The sequence below is a fragment of the Hemibagrus wyckioides genome, linkage group LG25 (assembly GCF_019097595.1).
Source record: "Hemibagrus wyckioides isolate EC202008001 linkage group LG25, SWU_Hwy_1.0, whole genome shotgun sequence".
NCBI lineage: Eukaryota > Metazoa > Chordata > Actinopteri > Siluriformes > Bagridae > Hemibagrus > Hemibagrus wyckioides.
The window spans coordinates 18,763,219-18,780,461 of record NC_080734.1 but is presented as its reverse complement, the minus strand read 5'-3'; the positions used below and the strand labels follow the sequence as shown (position 1 = coordinate 18,780,461).

General features: G+C 40.8%; 1 protein-coding gene and 1 long non-coding RNA gene across 3 annotated transcripts; both read left to right on the top strand.

Moving 5' to 3' along the window:
* Positions 1–1,623: 1,623 nt before the first annotated feature.
* On the top strand, positions 1,624–2,640 carry LOC131345621 (uncharacterized). Its single transcript, XR_009203507.1, has 3 exons — positions 1,624–2,131; positions 2,321–2,413; positions 2,519–2,640. It is a non-coding gene; the product is annotated as an uncharacterized LOC131345621 (long non-coding RNA).
* Positions 2,641–10,260: 7,620 nt separating this feature from the next.
* LOC131345688 (probable serine/threonine-protein kinase MARK-A) lies at positions 10,261–16,720 on the top strand. Of its 2 annotated transcripts, none has more exons than XM_058378690.1 (16): positions 10,261–10,376; positions 11,541–11,655; positions 11,762–11,840; positions 11,936–12,074; positions 12,572–12,634; positions 12,726–12,840; positions 13,110–13,206; positions 13,510–13,612; positions 13,699–13,839; positions 13,931–14,096; positions 14,293–14,387; positions 14,719–14,769; positions 15,083–15,461; positions 15,549–15,725; positions 15,815–15,928; positions 16,461–16,720. In XM_058378690.1, exons 2-16 carry the CDS (start codon positions 11,565–11,567, stop codon positions 16,706–16,708), a joined length of 2,058 nt encoding a protein of 685 aa, XP_058234673.1. In that variant the 5' UTR covers positions 10,261–10,376; positions 11,541–11,564; the 3' UTR covers positions 16,709–16,720. The 2 variants fall into 2 exon arrangements, with proteins under 2 accessions (XP_058234673.1, XP_058234674.1); XM_058378691.1 differs by having other exon boundaries at positions 16,095–16,603.
* Positions 16,721–17,243: the final 523 nt, after the last annotated feature.

Sequence of the window (17,243 nt, the reverse complement as noted above, 5' to 3'; positions counted from 1 at the left end):
TTTGACGAAGGGCCAAATTTTGATGGCTAGACCACTGGATCAGAGCATCTCCAAAACTGCAGCTCTTGTGGGGTGTTCCCGGTCTGGTCACTATCTATTAAAAGTGGTCCAAGGAAGGAACAGTGGTGAACCGGTGACAGGGTCATGGGCGGTCGAGGCTCATTGATGCACATGGGGAGTGAAGGAACAGACGAGCTACTGTTGTTCAAATTGCTGAATAAGTTAATGCTGGTTCTGAAAGGTGTCAGAATACACAGTGCATCATAGTTGCGTATGGGGCTGCATAGCCACAGACCAGTCAGGGTGCCCATGCTGACCCCTGTGCACCACAGCCATCAAGGAATACTATTTCCATGAAAGGGTCTACATGGTCTGCAGCAATGTAGGTGGTACATGTCAAAGTCCACATGGATGGCAGGACCAAAGGTTTCCCGGCAGAACATTGCCCAAAGCATGACACTGCCTCCAGCGGCTAAATCATCAAAATTAAAAGAAATAAACACTTGAAATATATCAGTCTATGTGTAATGAATCCACATAACTTTTTGATGATATTCCAATTTATTGAGATGTGTATATCTATATACAAATGTATTTCATCTATATATATATACAGTTGTGTTCAAAATTATTCATACCCTTGGTATTTTTATAGTGTTTTTGAGTTGTCTTCTGTGATGAATGAGTTTTATATATTTAATATGTCACAAACAACTGAAGAAATAACAGCATGTGATATTTCAAGAAATATGACATTTCATGGGTTTTTATTGACAAATATTCAAAAATCGCCATGTTCAGAATTATTCATACCCTTTATATTACAATGTTTCAATAATCAGTAGTAAAGCCTCTGTTCTTAATGACGGCCTGCAAACACTTCTTGTAGGTCTCCACAAGATTTCTGCAGGTCTGCTGCAGAATGTTTCCCCACTCTTCCTCCAGTTGTTGGAGATAGGAAGGCTTCCTAACCCTGACCTGGATCTTCAACTCTCTCCACAAAGTTTTTTTTACATTTACAGGAAAGGTCCCAGACAACAAAATCCGAGCAGGGTAATCTAAAGGCAGAGAGCACGGCAAAGTTATCACAAAGAAAAGTCCTAGGCAAAAAATCTGAGCAGGATAATCTGAAAACAGTGAGAATGAACAGTCTGGCTGGCTGGGGGAAAAGGCGGGAATAAAGGCAAGAATAAAGGCGGGGAAAAAGGCAGGGAAAAAGGCAAGAATAAAGGCGGGATGACTCTCAGCAATGCAGTGAGAACATCTGGCAGGAAGGCACGTAGACAGCGTGTTTATATAGCGCCGAAGGGAGGTGAACCCGGAAGAACTCCGTCCATGATGACCGCGAACCCGGAAGTGTGCGCCGGGATGGGCGACACGTGCTGACACTAACAGCAGAACTGCAGGCTCATATTTCCATCATTCAGACTCCAGTGTTTTTTTACACTGACGCCACATTTTAGACTATTTTTAAAAAAAGGCCAAATCTCTGCACCGCCTCTCAGTGGTACATTAAAGTTACATTTTAGTTTATCTACCAAAATGCTTTCTGTACTCTTTTAGTTTTTCTAAATGCTTTCTAAACAACATTGCAAAATCAAATATTTCCTTAATATTAGGCTATAATTTGTCATTCCAGCCTTTATTTTTGTAAAACTGTTGAACGTTTTATTGCATTTTTTTTTTTATCAATTTCTCAGTTGGTTGTGGGAAATAAAAACACAAATCAGGTTTTCTATGATATAAAGATTTTAGATATCTGGATGGGAAAGTTTGTCACTTATGGAGGAGGAAATGAAGTTTTTATTCTGGTTTTAGGCTCAGGACAGAAATCCAGACTTGATGTTCATTTATTTCAGTCTTTATCAGGAAAATAATGCATTAAAATTTCATCAGAAGCCTGAAACACCCCAGGATTCTGTGTATTGTATTGTGGGCTTTATGGCCCTTATTGTTGTTCCATCAGGTCTCCCTAGCAAGAAAGCAACACCAGAAGGAGGTGGAGAACATCGCTCAGCTGGAGCAGGAGAAGTTTAACCTGACAGAGCAGGTGGAGCATCTAAGAGACACGGTGAAGGGCATGGGATACGTAATCCTTGACCTGAACATGGAGTTTGCTAATCTAATGAAAGTGAGTGTGAAAAATCCATGCATTAAGAGGCTCATTTAGGAATATGAAGAATCTTTAATGTTTTTTCCGCACGATGAGTTCACATTAATATTGTATTTTATTATTTATTATTATTATCTATTGCTCATTGCAGATGTGATCATTAAGCACTTGAGTGTGAACCTCTTTTGTCCCATGTGTGTGTTTTAGGCACATGAGCGAGAGCAGGACGCTCCCAGGATCCTCCAAGTGAAGAACGACAAGCTGAAGAAGACCCTGAATCATGAGGAGGAGATACTGAAGGTAAACTTTGGTGCTGAAGTGGGATGAGTATGCCGAGCTTTGAGCGTGTGGACTGGAGGCCCGCCATCTCAAGAAGTAAATAAAGTCAATATTGTTTTCTTTCAGGTCTCCTTGGCTGAAGCTGAGGAGCAACACCAGAGGGATGAGGAGACCATTGATTAAAATTCTATTTTCAAGTTGCAAGATTCAATCTGCAGCTCATTGCAGATGTGAAGGTTAAGCTCTTGAGTGTGAACCTCTTTTTCTCCAGGATTGTGTACGAGACTGGGAGGACTAACTGAAGGTAAATTTTCTTCTCAAGAAGCTAGGACTGCTTTTGTGAACTGATAAATAACTTGCAGGAAGACAATCAGAAATCCATCAGCTTAGATCCTCCGTAAGGGAGTCAGTTTTTAAATGAGTCTGAATGTGTGTGTAGAAGTAAATGAATTCATTGAGCCTTAATTGTTGTCTTTTGAGGTCTCTGTGGCTAAAGGTGAGAAGAAACACCGTAAGGCTAGGAAGACTATCAGCAACTGTATAGGATATTTTTAAAAGTTTCTTGTCAGTAGCTGTGATTTCCCTCATCTCATTTTGGGAGTGTGTCAACTCAAAAAATGCCCTGGGCTTGTCACGGTATTGGGGATGAGTTGTCTTATTAGTTTGGACGGCCTCATGCATTCGTTAGCTAGGACTTTGGCGCAGATAATGCACTGTGGCTGGGGCAGGGAGAAAATGAAATAAAACCATAGTTCAGGTAACTATCTTGGTATTTCCTGCATTTCGTGTTTCCAGTATTGCTAGCATTGCAACCCAAATTGGTGGGAGCTTCCTCATCTGGGTCCAGTATGCCAGGGTCATTACTATCAGCTGCTGTAGGCGAATCAGTGGGACTCTGTCGTTTTTGTGGAGGACGAATTACAAATTTGTCCATTTTTTGGTCAGCCAGGGGATCATGGATAAAATGAGCTAATGCAATATGATTGTTCTCCTTAATGCTAACTGTCCAACACTTTTCAAAATATGACGCGACCCCCCACAGAGCTCACTGAGGCCCCCTTGTGGGCTGGGACCCCCCTGTTGGGAACCGCTGATCTAGACAATTTAGATATTTCAGCTGGTTTTGATGAGATATATAACTGGGTATCATCAGCATAACAATGGAAACTAATCCCATGTTTTCTATTGATGTTACCCAAGGGAAGCATGTATATTGAGAACAGCAGAGGTTCTAAAGCTGGATGTAATAAATGAGGATATGATGCTAGTGGGTGCAAGTGTTGAGGATGTGGAAGATAGGGATAGGTGGAGAGAGATGATTCGCTGTGGTGACCCCTGAAGAGAAAAACCAAAAGAAGAAGAGGTCCTAAAACTGACCCTTGTGTGAACCTGTATTTCACTGGCAATACACTGGACAGTTCTCCATTTAAATCTACAAAATGGTATCGATCAGACAGGTAGGATCTAAACCATTTTAATGGCTGTCCATGAATACCTGTGTGACTTTGTAAACGATCTACAAGAATATTATGATCTGTAGTGTTGAATGCCGGACTAAGATCAAGTAAGACTAATACTGAGATGCAGCCTTGGTCCGAAGCTAAAAACAAGTCATTTGTGATTTTAACTAGCACAGTTTCTGTACTATGATGGGGCCTGAAACCTGACTGAAATTCTTTAAAGATATTGTTTTCCTGTAAGAAGGAGCATACTTGAGCTCACACCACCTTTTCTAATATTTTCGATATACACCGAAGGATTGAAACCGGTCTGTAATTTGTTATTTCATTAGGGTCTAATTTAGGTTTTTTCAAGAAGAGGCTTAATGACTGGCAACTTGGGAGGTTTAGGGACGTTATCTAAATATAGAGAGGAATTAATAATGTTTAGAAGCGGCTCTCCAGATGTATGTATCACTTCTTTTAGTAATCTAGTTGGAATTGGATCTAACAAGCACGATGTTGATTGCAGCATTGTAGCTCTAGATGTGGCGCTTTAGGCTGGACTGGATCACGGGATGCTGTCATGCTGAACATCCATTATTTTGTTCCTGATACTATCAGTTTTTTCAGTGAAGAAATTCATAAAGTCCTCACTACTAAACTGTGATGAAACTCTCTCTCCAGATATGTGAGGTTTTGTTAGTCTAGCCACTGTACTAAATAAGAATCTGGGATTGTTCTGGTTTATTGCTATCAGTTTGCTCAGATGCTCAGCCCTAGCAGCTTTTAGAGCCTGTCTATAGCTGGACAAACTGTCTTTATATGCAATTCTAAAAATCTAGTTTTTCTCCACTTTCGCTCGAGGCGTGAGTATGACTATTGTACCATGGTGCAGGTGTTTTATCTCTGACCTTTTTTAATCAGATGGGGGCAACAGTGTCTAGTGTTATATAAAAACTCTAGTATTATGGTCTCTCTCTCACTTTATCTCTCTCTCTCTCCCTTTCTGTTGAATTGTAATGTAAGGTCTCACTGCATGTAGTTTTGATTATTGAACATATTTAGCTCCTGTCATGAAAAGCTTTTTGTCCATGTTCTGTATGTACACCTGACATTTAATACAGTTTATATTTTGATATTTTAATGTACACTATATATATTACAAAATAAAGGAAACGTTTTAAAGACCAAACACATTTCTGGTGTTATTTGTGTGTTTGATTAGAAATCTTTCTGAAGCAGTAACAGTTCTGTCTCAGTAACATGATCACTTCCTGTCTCTCAGGTGCTGCAGTATTGACTGTGGGCTGAACAGTGAAAGTTACTGAATGGAAAACATTCAACAATTCAATTTAATAAACACTTCAATCTGGACAAGTGAATGCCAGTCCTACATGATGGAGACTGGATCATGTTCATTCACAATTTAAACAAAACCACTGCATGTTCGTGGGTTCAGGTTAGGATTAGGGTCTGTGTCATTCACCAGAAAAACTTAAATCTAGATGATCAGAAGAGCCGCAATCAGTGTTCTCATATTCTGTAGGAAACAGATGAAGGAGAATAGACTGGAGGTGGAGAATGGACAATGTGCTTTCAGTTTTATTTCACATTTCTGTTTTAAAGTGTAGTTCTGACCTGCTTCACTTCAGTGAGACAGAGACTCGTACCTCAGCTTTCTCTAATACCACGTCCCAATCAGTGTCCACTGGAAAGCACTGAAGATGTGACATTTCAGAAATAACTGAAGGAATATTCTGAGCTATCTTCTCTAGATGTCATGTCAGCTACCTCATCACTGACCGCAGCAGCCTTCTGCCTGGATGTTCCCTGTGGATGTTCCCCTCGGACCACACTATATCAGTAGTAGCTGTGGGTCATTTCCCATCTGACTGCAAACCAACAGCTGATCAGCTTCAGTGTTATTAAGATTCAAGATTCAAAGAACTTTATTAATCCCAGGGGGAAAAGCTGCATTTGTGCTTCATTATGCTATACTAATACACAAGCTAACCAGCTGAAATGGCAGCCATCAGCTAACTGTTCACACATCAGTAACAGGATCATGTGTAAGGAAAAGTATGCAATGACTCTTAAGCACCACCAGAGGGAGACAGAGAGCGGACACTGAACTAATTAGTGCTAACCTGCTCCACCTGGGACTGACCTGTTAAAGGCTGCTTACAGCTCAAACACTCAGTCTTGGGTTCGAGTGCTGTACTGAGACTCAGCTGGTATTTTTTTAACAAAACAAAAAATATTTGGATTTATCTCTCAGGTTTCTGTTCTTCCTTTCCTCTTCAGAACAAACCTCTTGGTGCTTGTCTCTTGGGGTTTCTCCTGGTATTTCCTTTAAAAATCCTTGGGTTTATTTATTTTTCTCCAAAGTGTGTCCTTTCTGACCTTTTGTTTTTGATTACTCTTCTCGATCTTCAGACTAGGGCCACTCCCAGGTTTGTTACTGCTGGTTTAATATCTCACTGGGCTTCTTGTTGGTCTCTCTCTGCTCCGGCCCCAGGTTCAGGTCCAGTGTGGTGTGACCCTTTGTATTCTTCCTCCTCTTTAGGGGTTTGTTCCTCCATCAGATTCCTTCCTGTGGTCCCACCCCACGTCTCTAGGCCCTATCCCCTGGTCAGCATCTTGTCCACATCAGGTTTTAGTTGGTTCTGCACTTGAGTTCTCTCCCCCAGTCTCAGTTGAGATTACAATATCTCAGATTTTATTTAGTGTGCTCAATGTAGTGTAGTTATCATTTAAATAATTATAGTAATTTATATAAATATTTATCATGATCATCATCAGGAGTCATTTCTCCATGTGACTGTTTTCATTCAGGAAAAAAATAAATACTAGGGTGTCCTTCAGATAAAACTGTAATAAAACCTCAGTCTCTCAGTGTTCCTTACTGAAGTAGATGGTTTTGCTGCAGTGGGGACAGAGATTTGGTTCTCTAGTAAATGATGATAAACTGACAGCTGCCCAGGAAGAAATGAAGGAAAGATAGAAAGATTAATGCAGATTTCTGCAGTACTGGAACCCAGGTTTATTGGTTCTCTGAGGTTCTCACCTTTCACTGGTTCTCTAGATGGTGCTGTAGTTTTCCCCTCCTCAGCTCTGGGTAGTGGTGGTGCTATCAGCTGAGTGTACCATCTACACTGAGCTCCTGACCTGGAGATGATCTACAGCAAGGCCAGAAGGACAGTGAAGGACCTCTCTGCTGTGGTCAGGGAAGTGCTTCTGCTCCTTGAAGGTGAACACAGAGAGAATGAGGAGGAGCTTCTTCCTGCAGGTCATCTGGCCCTCAACCAGGAGAACACCTAGAGCCTGGACTTTTTCTGGACTTGTTACAGAACACCAACAACCTCAGCTTTTGCACATCTCAGATTACAAACTGAACTGCATGAACATTTGGACTTTAGAACAATATATAATTCTATATCCATGTTCATTTAATCCACAGCAACACACACCTGTGACAGTCGTATGAAGTTTTTCACAACATTTAAATTTAAAAAAATAATAAAACACAAATGATTAATATTATTAATGAATATCCGTTTCCTTCTGGCTCTGCCTCTGCAGGAGGGTTGTGAGGTGGGCCGGGCCGGGTTCTTGTCACAGCTACATGTGTTATTTTGGGACATTCTAAAACGCTTAACGTGGCTTAATGCATTAAAACAGTTTTGTAAACACACCAAACTTGGTGAACACATTATTAATAAACTATACTATGTACAGACAAGCATATGAGCCCAGAATAAGAACCCAACGCATTTAATCACGCATTAAGCGTTTTGCTCCCATAGAAAACCGTTATATGGAAAAGGCTTTACGTGGCAAGTGACTCGGGTTTAATATACTTCCGTTTCTGAAACGGAAAACCCAGAGTTTCCCCCATTTCAGGGTTTCCTTTCTGAAATGAGTCCCAGAATAAGAAAGCAAAGCTTTCACATGGCCACATGGTTGCCTACAACCAATCACGGATGTTTGTTTTGTTTTTTCGCCCAATCACCACACAGTGCAATCTTTTGAAACGCATGTAACGGTCATCTGTAGGTATATATAACAGTGTCAGCAGCAGAACCTGTTATTTGTGCAGTCTCTTGCTGAAGTCGCTGTATTGGTTTTGCTCTCATTCAGTTGTTTTAGAATATTGGAATAAAAAAAGCCTTTTTAAGGCTACAAATCATTTTTCACTCAGGGTACTCTTAATGTACATACTTGTACTTTTTATATTATATTATATTGTATTATATTATATTTTTTGCATTACCTTCTATTCAGTTGTCTTTTCTCTTTTATTTATTTTTATTTGTTTATTAAATTTTTTTTGTACATATTCACACAGATGCAGGTAAAATACGGTAAAATGTCTTTAATGCAAAAGCAGTCAGCGTTTACACTAAAAGAAGCAGAAGCAATTCTAGATGATGTTAAAAAAAATACAAGGAATTCATTTCCACTAAACCACCAATACATCCAGAGGGTGGTGATGTGTTCCTTTATAAGAGTTCTAAGCCAGATGACATGGACTTCAGATTTGATCAAATGATGTGGAAGCAGAAAGGGTCAAATTACCACAACATTCGAAAGTATGGGGGAAGAGTTCTGAAACGCTACTATCACATTAGAACTGCTGAATGTGAAAAAGGGACCTCCTCAGAATTCAGAAAGTGCATTTATTCTTTGATGAATGGGGACAAAGATTTGGCAGCAAATTTCTATCTGATTCATTAGCTGGGTAATGAGACGGTATATGTACCACGCAAACATGGAAATGCCAAAATGGACAGAGTGTTTATTCCTTCTACAAAAAAGGTTTTCGCAGACATATGTCTCAATGACCAAGGTCAAGCCCCTTCAAACATATATAAAACTGAATCTATCTAAAACCTGCAGTGGTAATGAGAAGCACATGCCAGTAAATACCCCACGAAACCTCAAACAAGTTCAGAACACAGTATATGCACAACGATGCAACCAAAGAATCTCACGTGATGAAATGTTTTGTTTGCATGAACCAACTACCTGGTTTCATATGGCATATCACTACATTCCCAGACCTTCTTGTTTATGCAGGCATGACAGGCATTGTAGATTTGGCACGTTCCAACTTAGAGGAATCTGTGAAGTTTGCTCACCCATAGACGATTAGCTACGACACAACATTTCAAATGGGGGATTTTTATGTGTCGGTGTTAGCTATGAGAAACACTGCACTAGTCAGTGATCCAGTGTATCCTGTTGGCTTCATGTTGCATGAATGTAAATTCATGCAACATCATGAGAAATTTTTAACTGAAATTTTGGGAAAGCTGGGAATAGACTCCAAAAAGTACCAAAAGATACCAGTGACAGTTGACAGGGAGAAAGGAATTGTAGGTGCTTTGAAAAAGAACTTTACAAATATAAGTGTAGTGTTCTGTCACAACCACATCTTGCGAGATGTGGAGCACTGGGTGAAGACACATGGAGGGAAAAGGGATGATGTGAAGGTCTTAAAAGACCATGTTGAGCAGCTTATTGATTCCTCCTGTCCAAAAGAGTTTGATAAACGCTATGATACCTTCGCAAAAGGATGGTCAGAAGCATTCCTTTGCTACTTTGAAGATCATCTGAAATCAGACATTAGTGAAAATATGGCCGCATACTACACCAAGCAATTCACTGCATTCAAAATCAAAACGCCAACAAACAATATAAGTGAAAGTATCAACAAAATGATAAAATCCCAAAATTTCAGATGTGGTAAATACTCCACAACAAGACAATGGGTATGACTGCGGTGTGTTTGTTGTTGTGAATGCTTGTGCCATCATTGACAACACACCATTAGGTCCCGTCAACAGCCTGAAGGCAAGAATTTGGATTCATTACCTTATTGAAAAATATCTTAAAGTCTATAGGAAGTCTGCGACTTTTCTAATAAAATAATATCACTTCACTACTAAAACCCTCACATTAATGACACACTGATATTAACACTGTTTCATTTCACCTTCTTTAAATAATGACTGCAAAATGAAGTGGTTTTTATTTGATTCTAAAACTTGAGCAGGAGTGAAGGAGAGCTGTGTTTGCAGGGGCGGACTTAGTGATTTGGGGGCCCTAAGCGATTCCAGGTATGGGAATCACATGCATGTGCAGTACAATAAGTTCCACTATTCATGAGGGGGGCCCTGCATTTGAAAAGATAATGAATAATAACGTTAAAATCTTAATGGTTATAGACAGACCAAACAATATATGATAGAAAAGTTATAAGTACTATATGATTTATATAGGCTTCTTGGTATTGGTCGGGGCCCCCTAATTCCCCGGGGCCCTAAGCGGCTGCTTACCTCGCTTATTGGTTAAGTCCGCCCCGTGTGTTTGTATTGGATCCTCATTAGAAGTGCAGGTGTTCAAACCTTACTGCGGACCTGCCGGGGTCACGTGACAGAACCAGAATCGGAACGGTCTTACGTCACTTACTTACGTGACCGCTGGAGATTTGCCCTTTTCTACTTTAGAAACTGGACGATTCACACTTTCAGACTGAGGTAAGAGAGATTTCTTGTGTTTTCAAACTGACTGGTGTGTAAAAGTCTAATTTAATGATCTAAATGAACACGGTATCGGATGGGGATCAGTGAAGGAAAAAAACTGTTGTCCAGCCATCGTTCTAAAACTCGCAATAACATCTGTTTATGTTCCTCCTCCATGATTTACTGTTATGAGTCAAATGCGGTGTGTCTGCGGTGTAACGGCACTTTCCCCAGTTTGGAAAAGCTGAGACTTTCTCACATTTCTGCAAAGGAAAAGTGAATAACTTCGAATGGCACGGAAATAGCCCTGACTCTATAACTGGGTCTCCAGCACGTCTGAGTAGTAAAGCTTCATAGAATATGTAGAAAATTGATCAGATCAAATGAACTCAATCTAAACTTAAATCTATGAGCAGAAACCGAAGTAGTTTGGATAAAGGATAAAGAAAACACATCGCAGATCCTTTTAACGCTGAAGCTGCTGGACAGTGTTAGGAATAAAGCTACGATGCTGCCAAAGTGAAAGCGGTCAATGAATCTGTCCTGCTGCAGGACGATGAAGGACCAGTGTGCTGTAGACGTTTCTTATTAGTGCAGCTGGTGTTTCAGAGTAAATACTCTTTAATATGTCACATTGCACATGCGTATGAATGCCATAAAAATACTATTATTTAATCCCATAAAGTCCAGTACAGTGTCAGGTTTCTGTTTCCAACATTAATATCACCTTCAATATCAAAGTCTTCCCTTTTTTTATGAAAAGAGTTTTTTTCAGTCTTTCTGAGGACATCAGGGTGTGTGTCATGGGACTGTCAGGAACAATGTGCTGATAAATAACAGAATCCATGTGAATGAAGGAAATCTGACAATAATAAGTGATAAGTCTAGTCATCAAACCCGTTGTGTTAGATCAGTTACCTCGACTCCACAGTTAACATGCTGCTTATGTCCATTTAAAAGGATTTATGGCAAAATATGATGTTCAATATTGACTTTTTTATAGTTCACACAAAAATGGTTCATTCAGCTGGTTCGGTTAAAGGCAATAAGCTGTGTAAATAAATGTTCCTAATGATATGAAAGGAGTAGCTCTTCACCACCTTCACTTTGTTAAAGTAGCTCTCAGAGGAAATCAGGTTGGAGAGCCCTGCTCTATAAAGTGCTCCTGTTGTTGTGTAGATTTGCAGAAGTACAGTGAAGGTGATGGCGACGCTAGTGATGAGAAACTGCACTGAGGCTTTTGTGCCTCATCCTGAAGAAGAAGAAAAAAAAGAATATCATTCATGCAGTAAAGGTAGAACACACTGAACATCCAGAGCTCCACAACCTCACTGTCCTTTTAGCTCCTTCCAGCATGATCACAACATTTCTTCCTCTCTTCTCCCTCTCTTTGACTCCAGGGGACGACGACGTCCTGCAGCGTGAAGAGAAATACTTGTCTCATGGAGAGATTTATGCATTTCCTGGTCCTCTGATGAGGTGAGACGCTCTTTCTCCTCTCACATGTGCAGGCTTTCAGCAAGCAGATGTTCTGAAGCAGATCATCAGGAGGTTACAGTGTGTGTGTGTTACAGGGCTAATATGCAGAAGGACGAGCTGATGAAGTTTATCCAGCAGAAATGTCAGGAGTGTTTGCTTCACCTGGACGATCCTCAGCAACAGAAATCCTATTTCTTCTGGACCATTATGGAACATTTCCATAAGAAAAATGGAGTAAGTGCTGGACTTCATTCCACTGTTAAAAAAAAAAAAAAAGCATCTTCTCCATTAAATAACTCGGGTAGGTGATTATGAGAGCTCTGGATTTTTCCTGCTCCATTCCGCGAGTGATGAAATCGGACATTGCTGAAGACGCTGCTCTGTTGTGGGACATTAATAAAGTCAAACTGGACAAACTGTAAGAACTTGTTCAGCCAAAACTCCCTGAGAAGAAATCAGTGCAGGGATCAGAAACATACACTGATGTAGCTGAACATAGCTAAATGCAGATGGAGCTGAAATGTAGTCAACTTTAAATAGAATTCTCTTCTCCAAACTCTAAAATCCTGCTCTAATCAGATACTTAAGAAATGTTGATGCCGAGAGCAGTGTCCCACTTTGAACAAATAGAATTAAAAAAAGAATATTTCTGATAAAAATGATAAAAAGTGGCTGAGTGAATAAACCGGTGTTCACTGAGATGTGAAGTTAAAGAGATGTTTCTTTTCCAGAGAGTAATGATGGCTGAAATCGGCGCGCTGCTCTTCAAGGGCTACAGCCTTCTGAGGAGAAAGGTGAGTGTATCAGCGTCACTGCCTTCTGTCTGTACTGTGTGTATTGTGTTGGTCAGAATCATGTGGACTAACCTGAGCCTTTCTGCTCCAGCTGCAACATGTGGAGAACCAGGAGAACTGGTGTCTTCGTCTGGCGCGGTTTTTATGCTCCGCTACTCCAGATGATCGACACAGAAAAGACATTATAAATATGGGAGACAGGTTTGGTAAGGATACGCTGCACTGGAACATTTAACGTGAATGCTGCTCTTGCCGGTCATTTTATTAGGAACACATCAAACAGCATGGAGGAAAATGTCAGTGAGCTCAGTGACTGTAACCATGGCAATGGTTTCAGTGTTTCAACATCATTGGCTGATTGGAGGAGTGCATGAACGTGCAGGTGTTCCTAATAAAGTGGACGGTGGGTGTTATGAACTCTGGACTGGTTTATGGAAGTCGATCCTCACATGCTTGTTTGGTTTCTCATCTTCAGCCTCCAGAGGATGGACCTTTGCAGCACACATCTGCTACGTGGTGGCGCAAGTGGATCTGGGATCACAGCCACGATTTAAACTGATTGGATGTAACAGGTATTTGGTGTGTGTGTGTGTGTGTGTGTGTGAAATAGAGAGAGAGTTAAAGCTTATACAGGTTCAGCTGCCATTCCGGGATGAGTTTCATTGTTTATTGTCTTTAAAACAGCCAATAATTCATGAGTCACATGAGTCTCTGTGTTTGTGTGCGTGTTTGTTTGTGTGTGTGTGTGTTTGTTTGTGTGTGCATGTTTGTGTGTGTGTTTGTGTGTTTTTTTGTGTGTTTGTTCGTGTGTGTGTGTGTTTGTATGTGTGTGTGTGTGTGTTTCTTTATTTGATACATATTTCTCTTTACACCAGTTTGCCAGAAAAGAAATCAGCCACAAGGGAGGCGATCGAGAGAACTGAGGTCTACGAGTACCTGCTGTCTCTGAGCTCAGGGTTCGGCCAGAAGCACTTCCAGGTCCGAATTTCTCTTCTACCCTGTTTCACTGCAAATCAAACCAGGAACCGTCGTACTGACCAGGAATATTTCTTTATGTTTCTTAGGAATACAAGTGTATTCATGCCTATGAGCTAGCCGAGGTTGGACTTGATGCTATGGCGCTGGAGTACTGTGAGGTCATCGCTACAACGGTCCTCAGATTCCCTAAGCACATCCAGAGCATTGTGCTGGAATGGCTAATATCGGTAAATGAGATGATCTGTGTTTGTGAAATAGCTCTCAGGTCTGAAATGTAAAGTCTTCATCAACACTTTCCTTTCCTGTGTTTCCTGTTAGCTCTCTAAGAAGCTGCTTCAAAGGAAGAAAGCAGAAGAACCCGAGTGGCTGATGAAACTTCGCCAGCTGCTGAAAGACAAAGCAGAAATTCGTAGCTCTCCTGATAAACCAAATTGCACCAGCTCTGATTCTGAGGAACATCTGGAGTTCGACCCTTCAGTTCACAGTACGTTACAATCCTGACAAACTATTGTTAACATTTCTAAATCACTAAACAAGGTGTCTACACTGCAGAGTAGCTAGTGAAAGATCCGTATCATTTTCTATTCAGACTCTTATATTTACTCCAGATGTTCACATTCAGACCAACATAGAGACAGGACAGAGTACTAACTGAAATACTGTGTGTGTGTGTGTGACAGGTGAGTTTAATTCACGGTACACTGTGGGAGAGCTGCTGGGGACAGGAGGCTTCGGCTCAGTCTTCGCTGGAGTCCGTAAGGCAGATGAACAACCGGTAATAAAGCTGTTATTACTGTAAAAAACACAAACACCAAAAACTAGTTTACAGGACTTAAATACTAACTGAGGGAGATTTTGTAGTTTAACACATATCAGGGATGTAGAATACACATGTAGCTCTGAAACTTTTCCTTCTGTCTGAACATTTTAGCTGTGAATCATTCTAGTCTCTTAGAAATGAGGAAACGCTGTGTCACATGACCTCTTTATACAGGAAGTGTTTTAGGAACTCTAAAATGTAGCGTGTGTGTAAATAGACTAATTATCTTCATTATTATAATAATGGCTTGTAGAACTGATTCATTCTGTTGTGTCCATGTGAACAGGTGGCCATCAAAGTGATGACCAAAGATCCCCATGATATATTCATCGCCATCGTAAGTAAACTTTCTTCTGAGATTCTGCAGAGAAACAATAAGGTGTAAATGACAATCAGATTATAAAACAGATCTTCAAAAAAGTGATGTGTCCATCTACTGGTTTCTGCTAACGTCCTCACAAAGAACTCAGCTCTCAATCACGTCTCAGATTCAGATTTTATTACCTTTCATTCATAATAGATATCAGAAGAAGACTGCTAGAGTTTAGAGTCAGTGCCACTCCAAACCATCTCTACTCTACCATCTCTGCTTACCACAGTTCAGACATCTTCCTCCCTCCATGCTAACCCGTGTGTGTGTGTGATTTTAGCCCGGAGAGACGCTCAAGCTCCCTCTAGAGGTGGCGTTAATGAAGATGGTGTCCAAGCCTCCTTCTTGTGAGAACATGGTGGAGCTGCTGGAATGGTTCGAGACGTCTGATATCTACATCTTGGTGCTGGAGCGCCCCGTCCCCTGCATGGACCTCTATCGGTTCTGTAAGCTTAACAACCGTCGACTGTCTGAATCGGTGGCTCGAGAGGTCATGAGGCAGGTGGTTCAGGCTGCTCATCACTGCTGTTTACGTGGAGTTCTTCACCGTGACATCAAGCCTAACAATATTCTGATCAATCCTGACACGCTTTTGGTGAAACTGATCGACTTTGGCTGTGGGGATTTGTTGATATATGAGCCCTACAGGGAGTATGCAGGTCAGTTCACTAGAGAGATGCAGATAGAGTCAAACTGGAGAAGCTTTTTGGTGATGGTTTCTGCTCTTTCTCTTATTGTTCACTCAGGCACTGATGGTTACTATCCTCCTGAGTGGGTTCTCCAAAGAGAGTATTTCGGCGTTCCTGCTACTGTCTGGAGTCTGGGTATAGTCCTTTATGAACTGGTCCATGGAGAATTGCCCTTCATGAGCGATGAAGAGCTTACTGATGGACGACTGTGCTTCCATTCTGGTGTGTCTGAGGGTGAGAAAATGCACAAGCGTCACTTGTCATGATTCATTTTACTGTATGAAGTTTGAATTTCTGTCTGAATCTTACGTCTGATCACACAGAGTGCTGCGATCTGATTCGCCTCTGCCTGGAACAGGACCCTTCTTCTCGGCCAGGTTTCAGTGAAATCCAGGCCCACAAGTGGTTTAAGAAGGAAAGTCAGGACTCAGTCCAAGGTGAGACAGTTAGAATAGACTTAATGACACTGAGCTAAGAGATGCTGTAATAGTCTAGACTACAGGGATTGTACTGGATCAATAACCAGTTCTGGAATAGAGATCACTCTGCTGATGTGTGGAAATTATTTTATTTTAATATCAAACTCTATTGATTATTTTACAGACCCTTCCTGCTGACTAGGATCTGGTAACGACAGACAGACAGAAAGACAGACAGACAGAAAGAAAGAAAGAAAAAAGAACTAGAAAAATGAAGTAACTTCTTAGAAAATGAAAAACGCCCCTGCCCCTCCCTACACACTCCCAGTGACCGACTCTGTCAGACCTTCTTATGTTAGTCTCCTCCTGTAGCATCGGTGTACTCCAGCTGATTCTTTAATGGAAGCTGTTGTTCTGCCCACTTCACACTTAGAAAGATCCCAGAATGCCTCGCTGTCATCAGCACAAGGCCTGAGTGCTCCACTGTTGAAGCACAAGGTCATGCTGTGGCAGATTTTTGCTGCTGTTGTGTTTTTGTGTGTTTTTTCAGGACCTGCGAATACACCTCCCTCCTGCAGCTGTGATGGAGAAACAGATGTTTGCTGCTGGTGTCTTTGGCATCATCTCAGGTGGACAGATATAAAAGGATCGCGCTTCTACAGGATTCTGACCTCAGACGTCACTACATTCTTAAACGCTACTCGGACAGTCGTACAGTTACGCCTGCAGCGGGCGGAGTCTGGCATGAACAGAGGCGTGTCTCTGTTTACATCATTAACAATATTGAAAAACAATTAATAAAAAAAAAGTTAAAACTCAAACTGTGCAGTTATTGAAATACATAAACAGGAATGTTTTTACATTTCATTTATCCTTCCTTTATTTAATCACACACAATCCTTTATTGAACACTGAAATATTTAATTAAACATAATGGGATTATGGAGTATTGAGATGAAAGAGGCTGAAACTCAGCAAGTCACATGGTGTAGAAACTGATTAAACAATGTGTAAGGAAGGAGAATTCTTTTTGGTTTTATTTATTTATTAACATTGTTGTGGAAAAAGATGAAATTAGTCTGAACTAGTCTGCACGCACACACACACAGAAACAAGAAGAAAGTTTAATTATTCCACGGCAGACAAACAAAAGAAAATCCACAATTTCTTACTCTACAAACACTGTGTGACGTGTGGAAGATCTAAATGACCAAAGCCAGGTCTACACTAGTCATAGACAAGCACTTACGCTGGTTTTTATGCTTAAATTCTAACAAATAAACAAATAACCATGACCTTTGCACATTTATTAGATTTTCCAGAGAACCGAGAG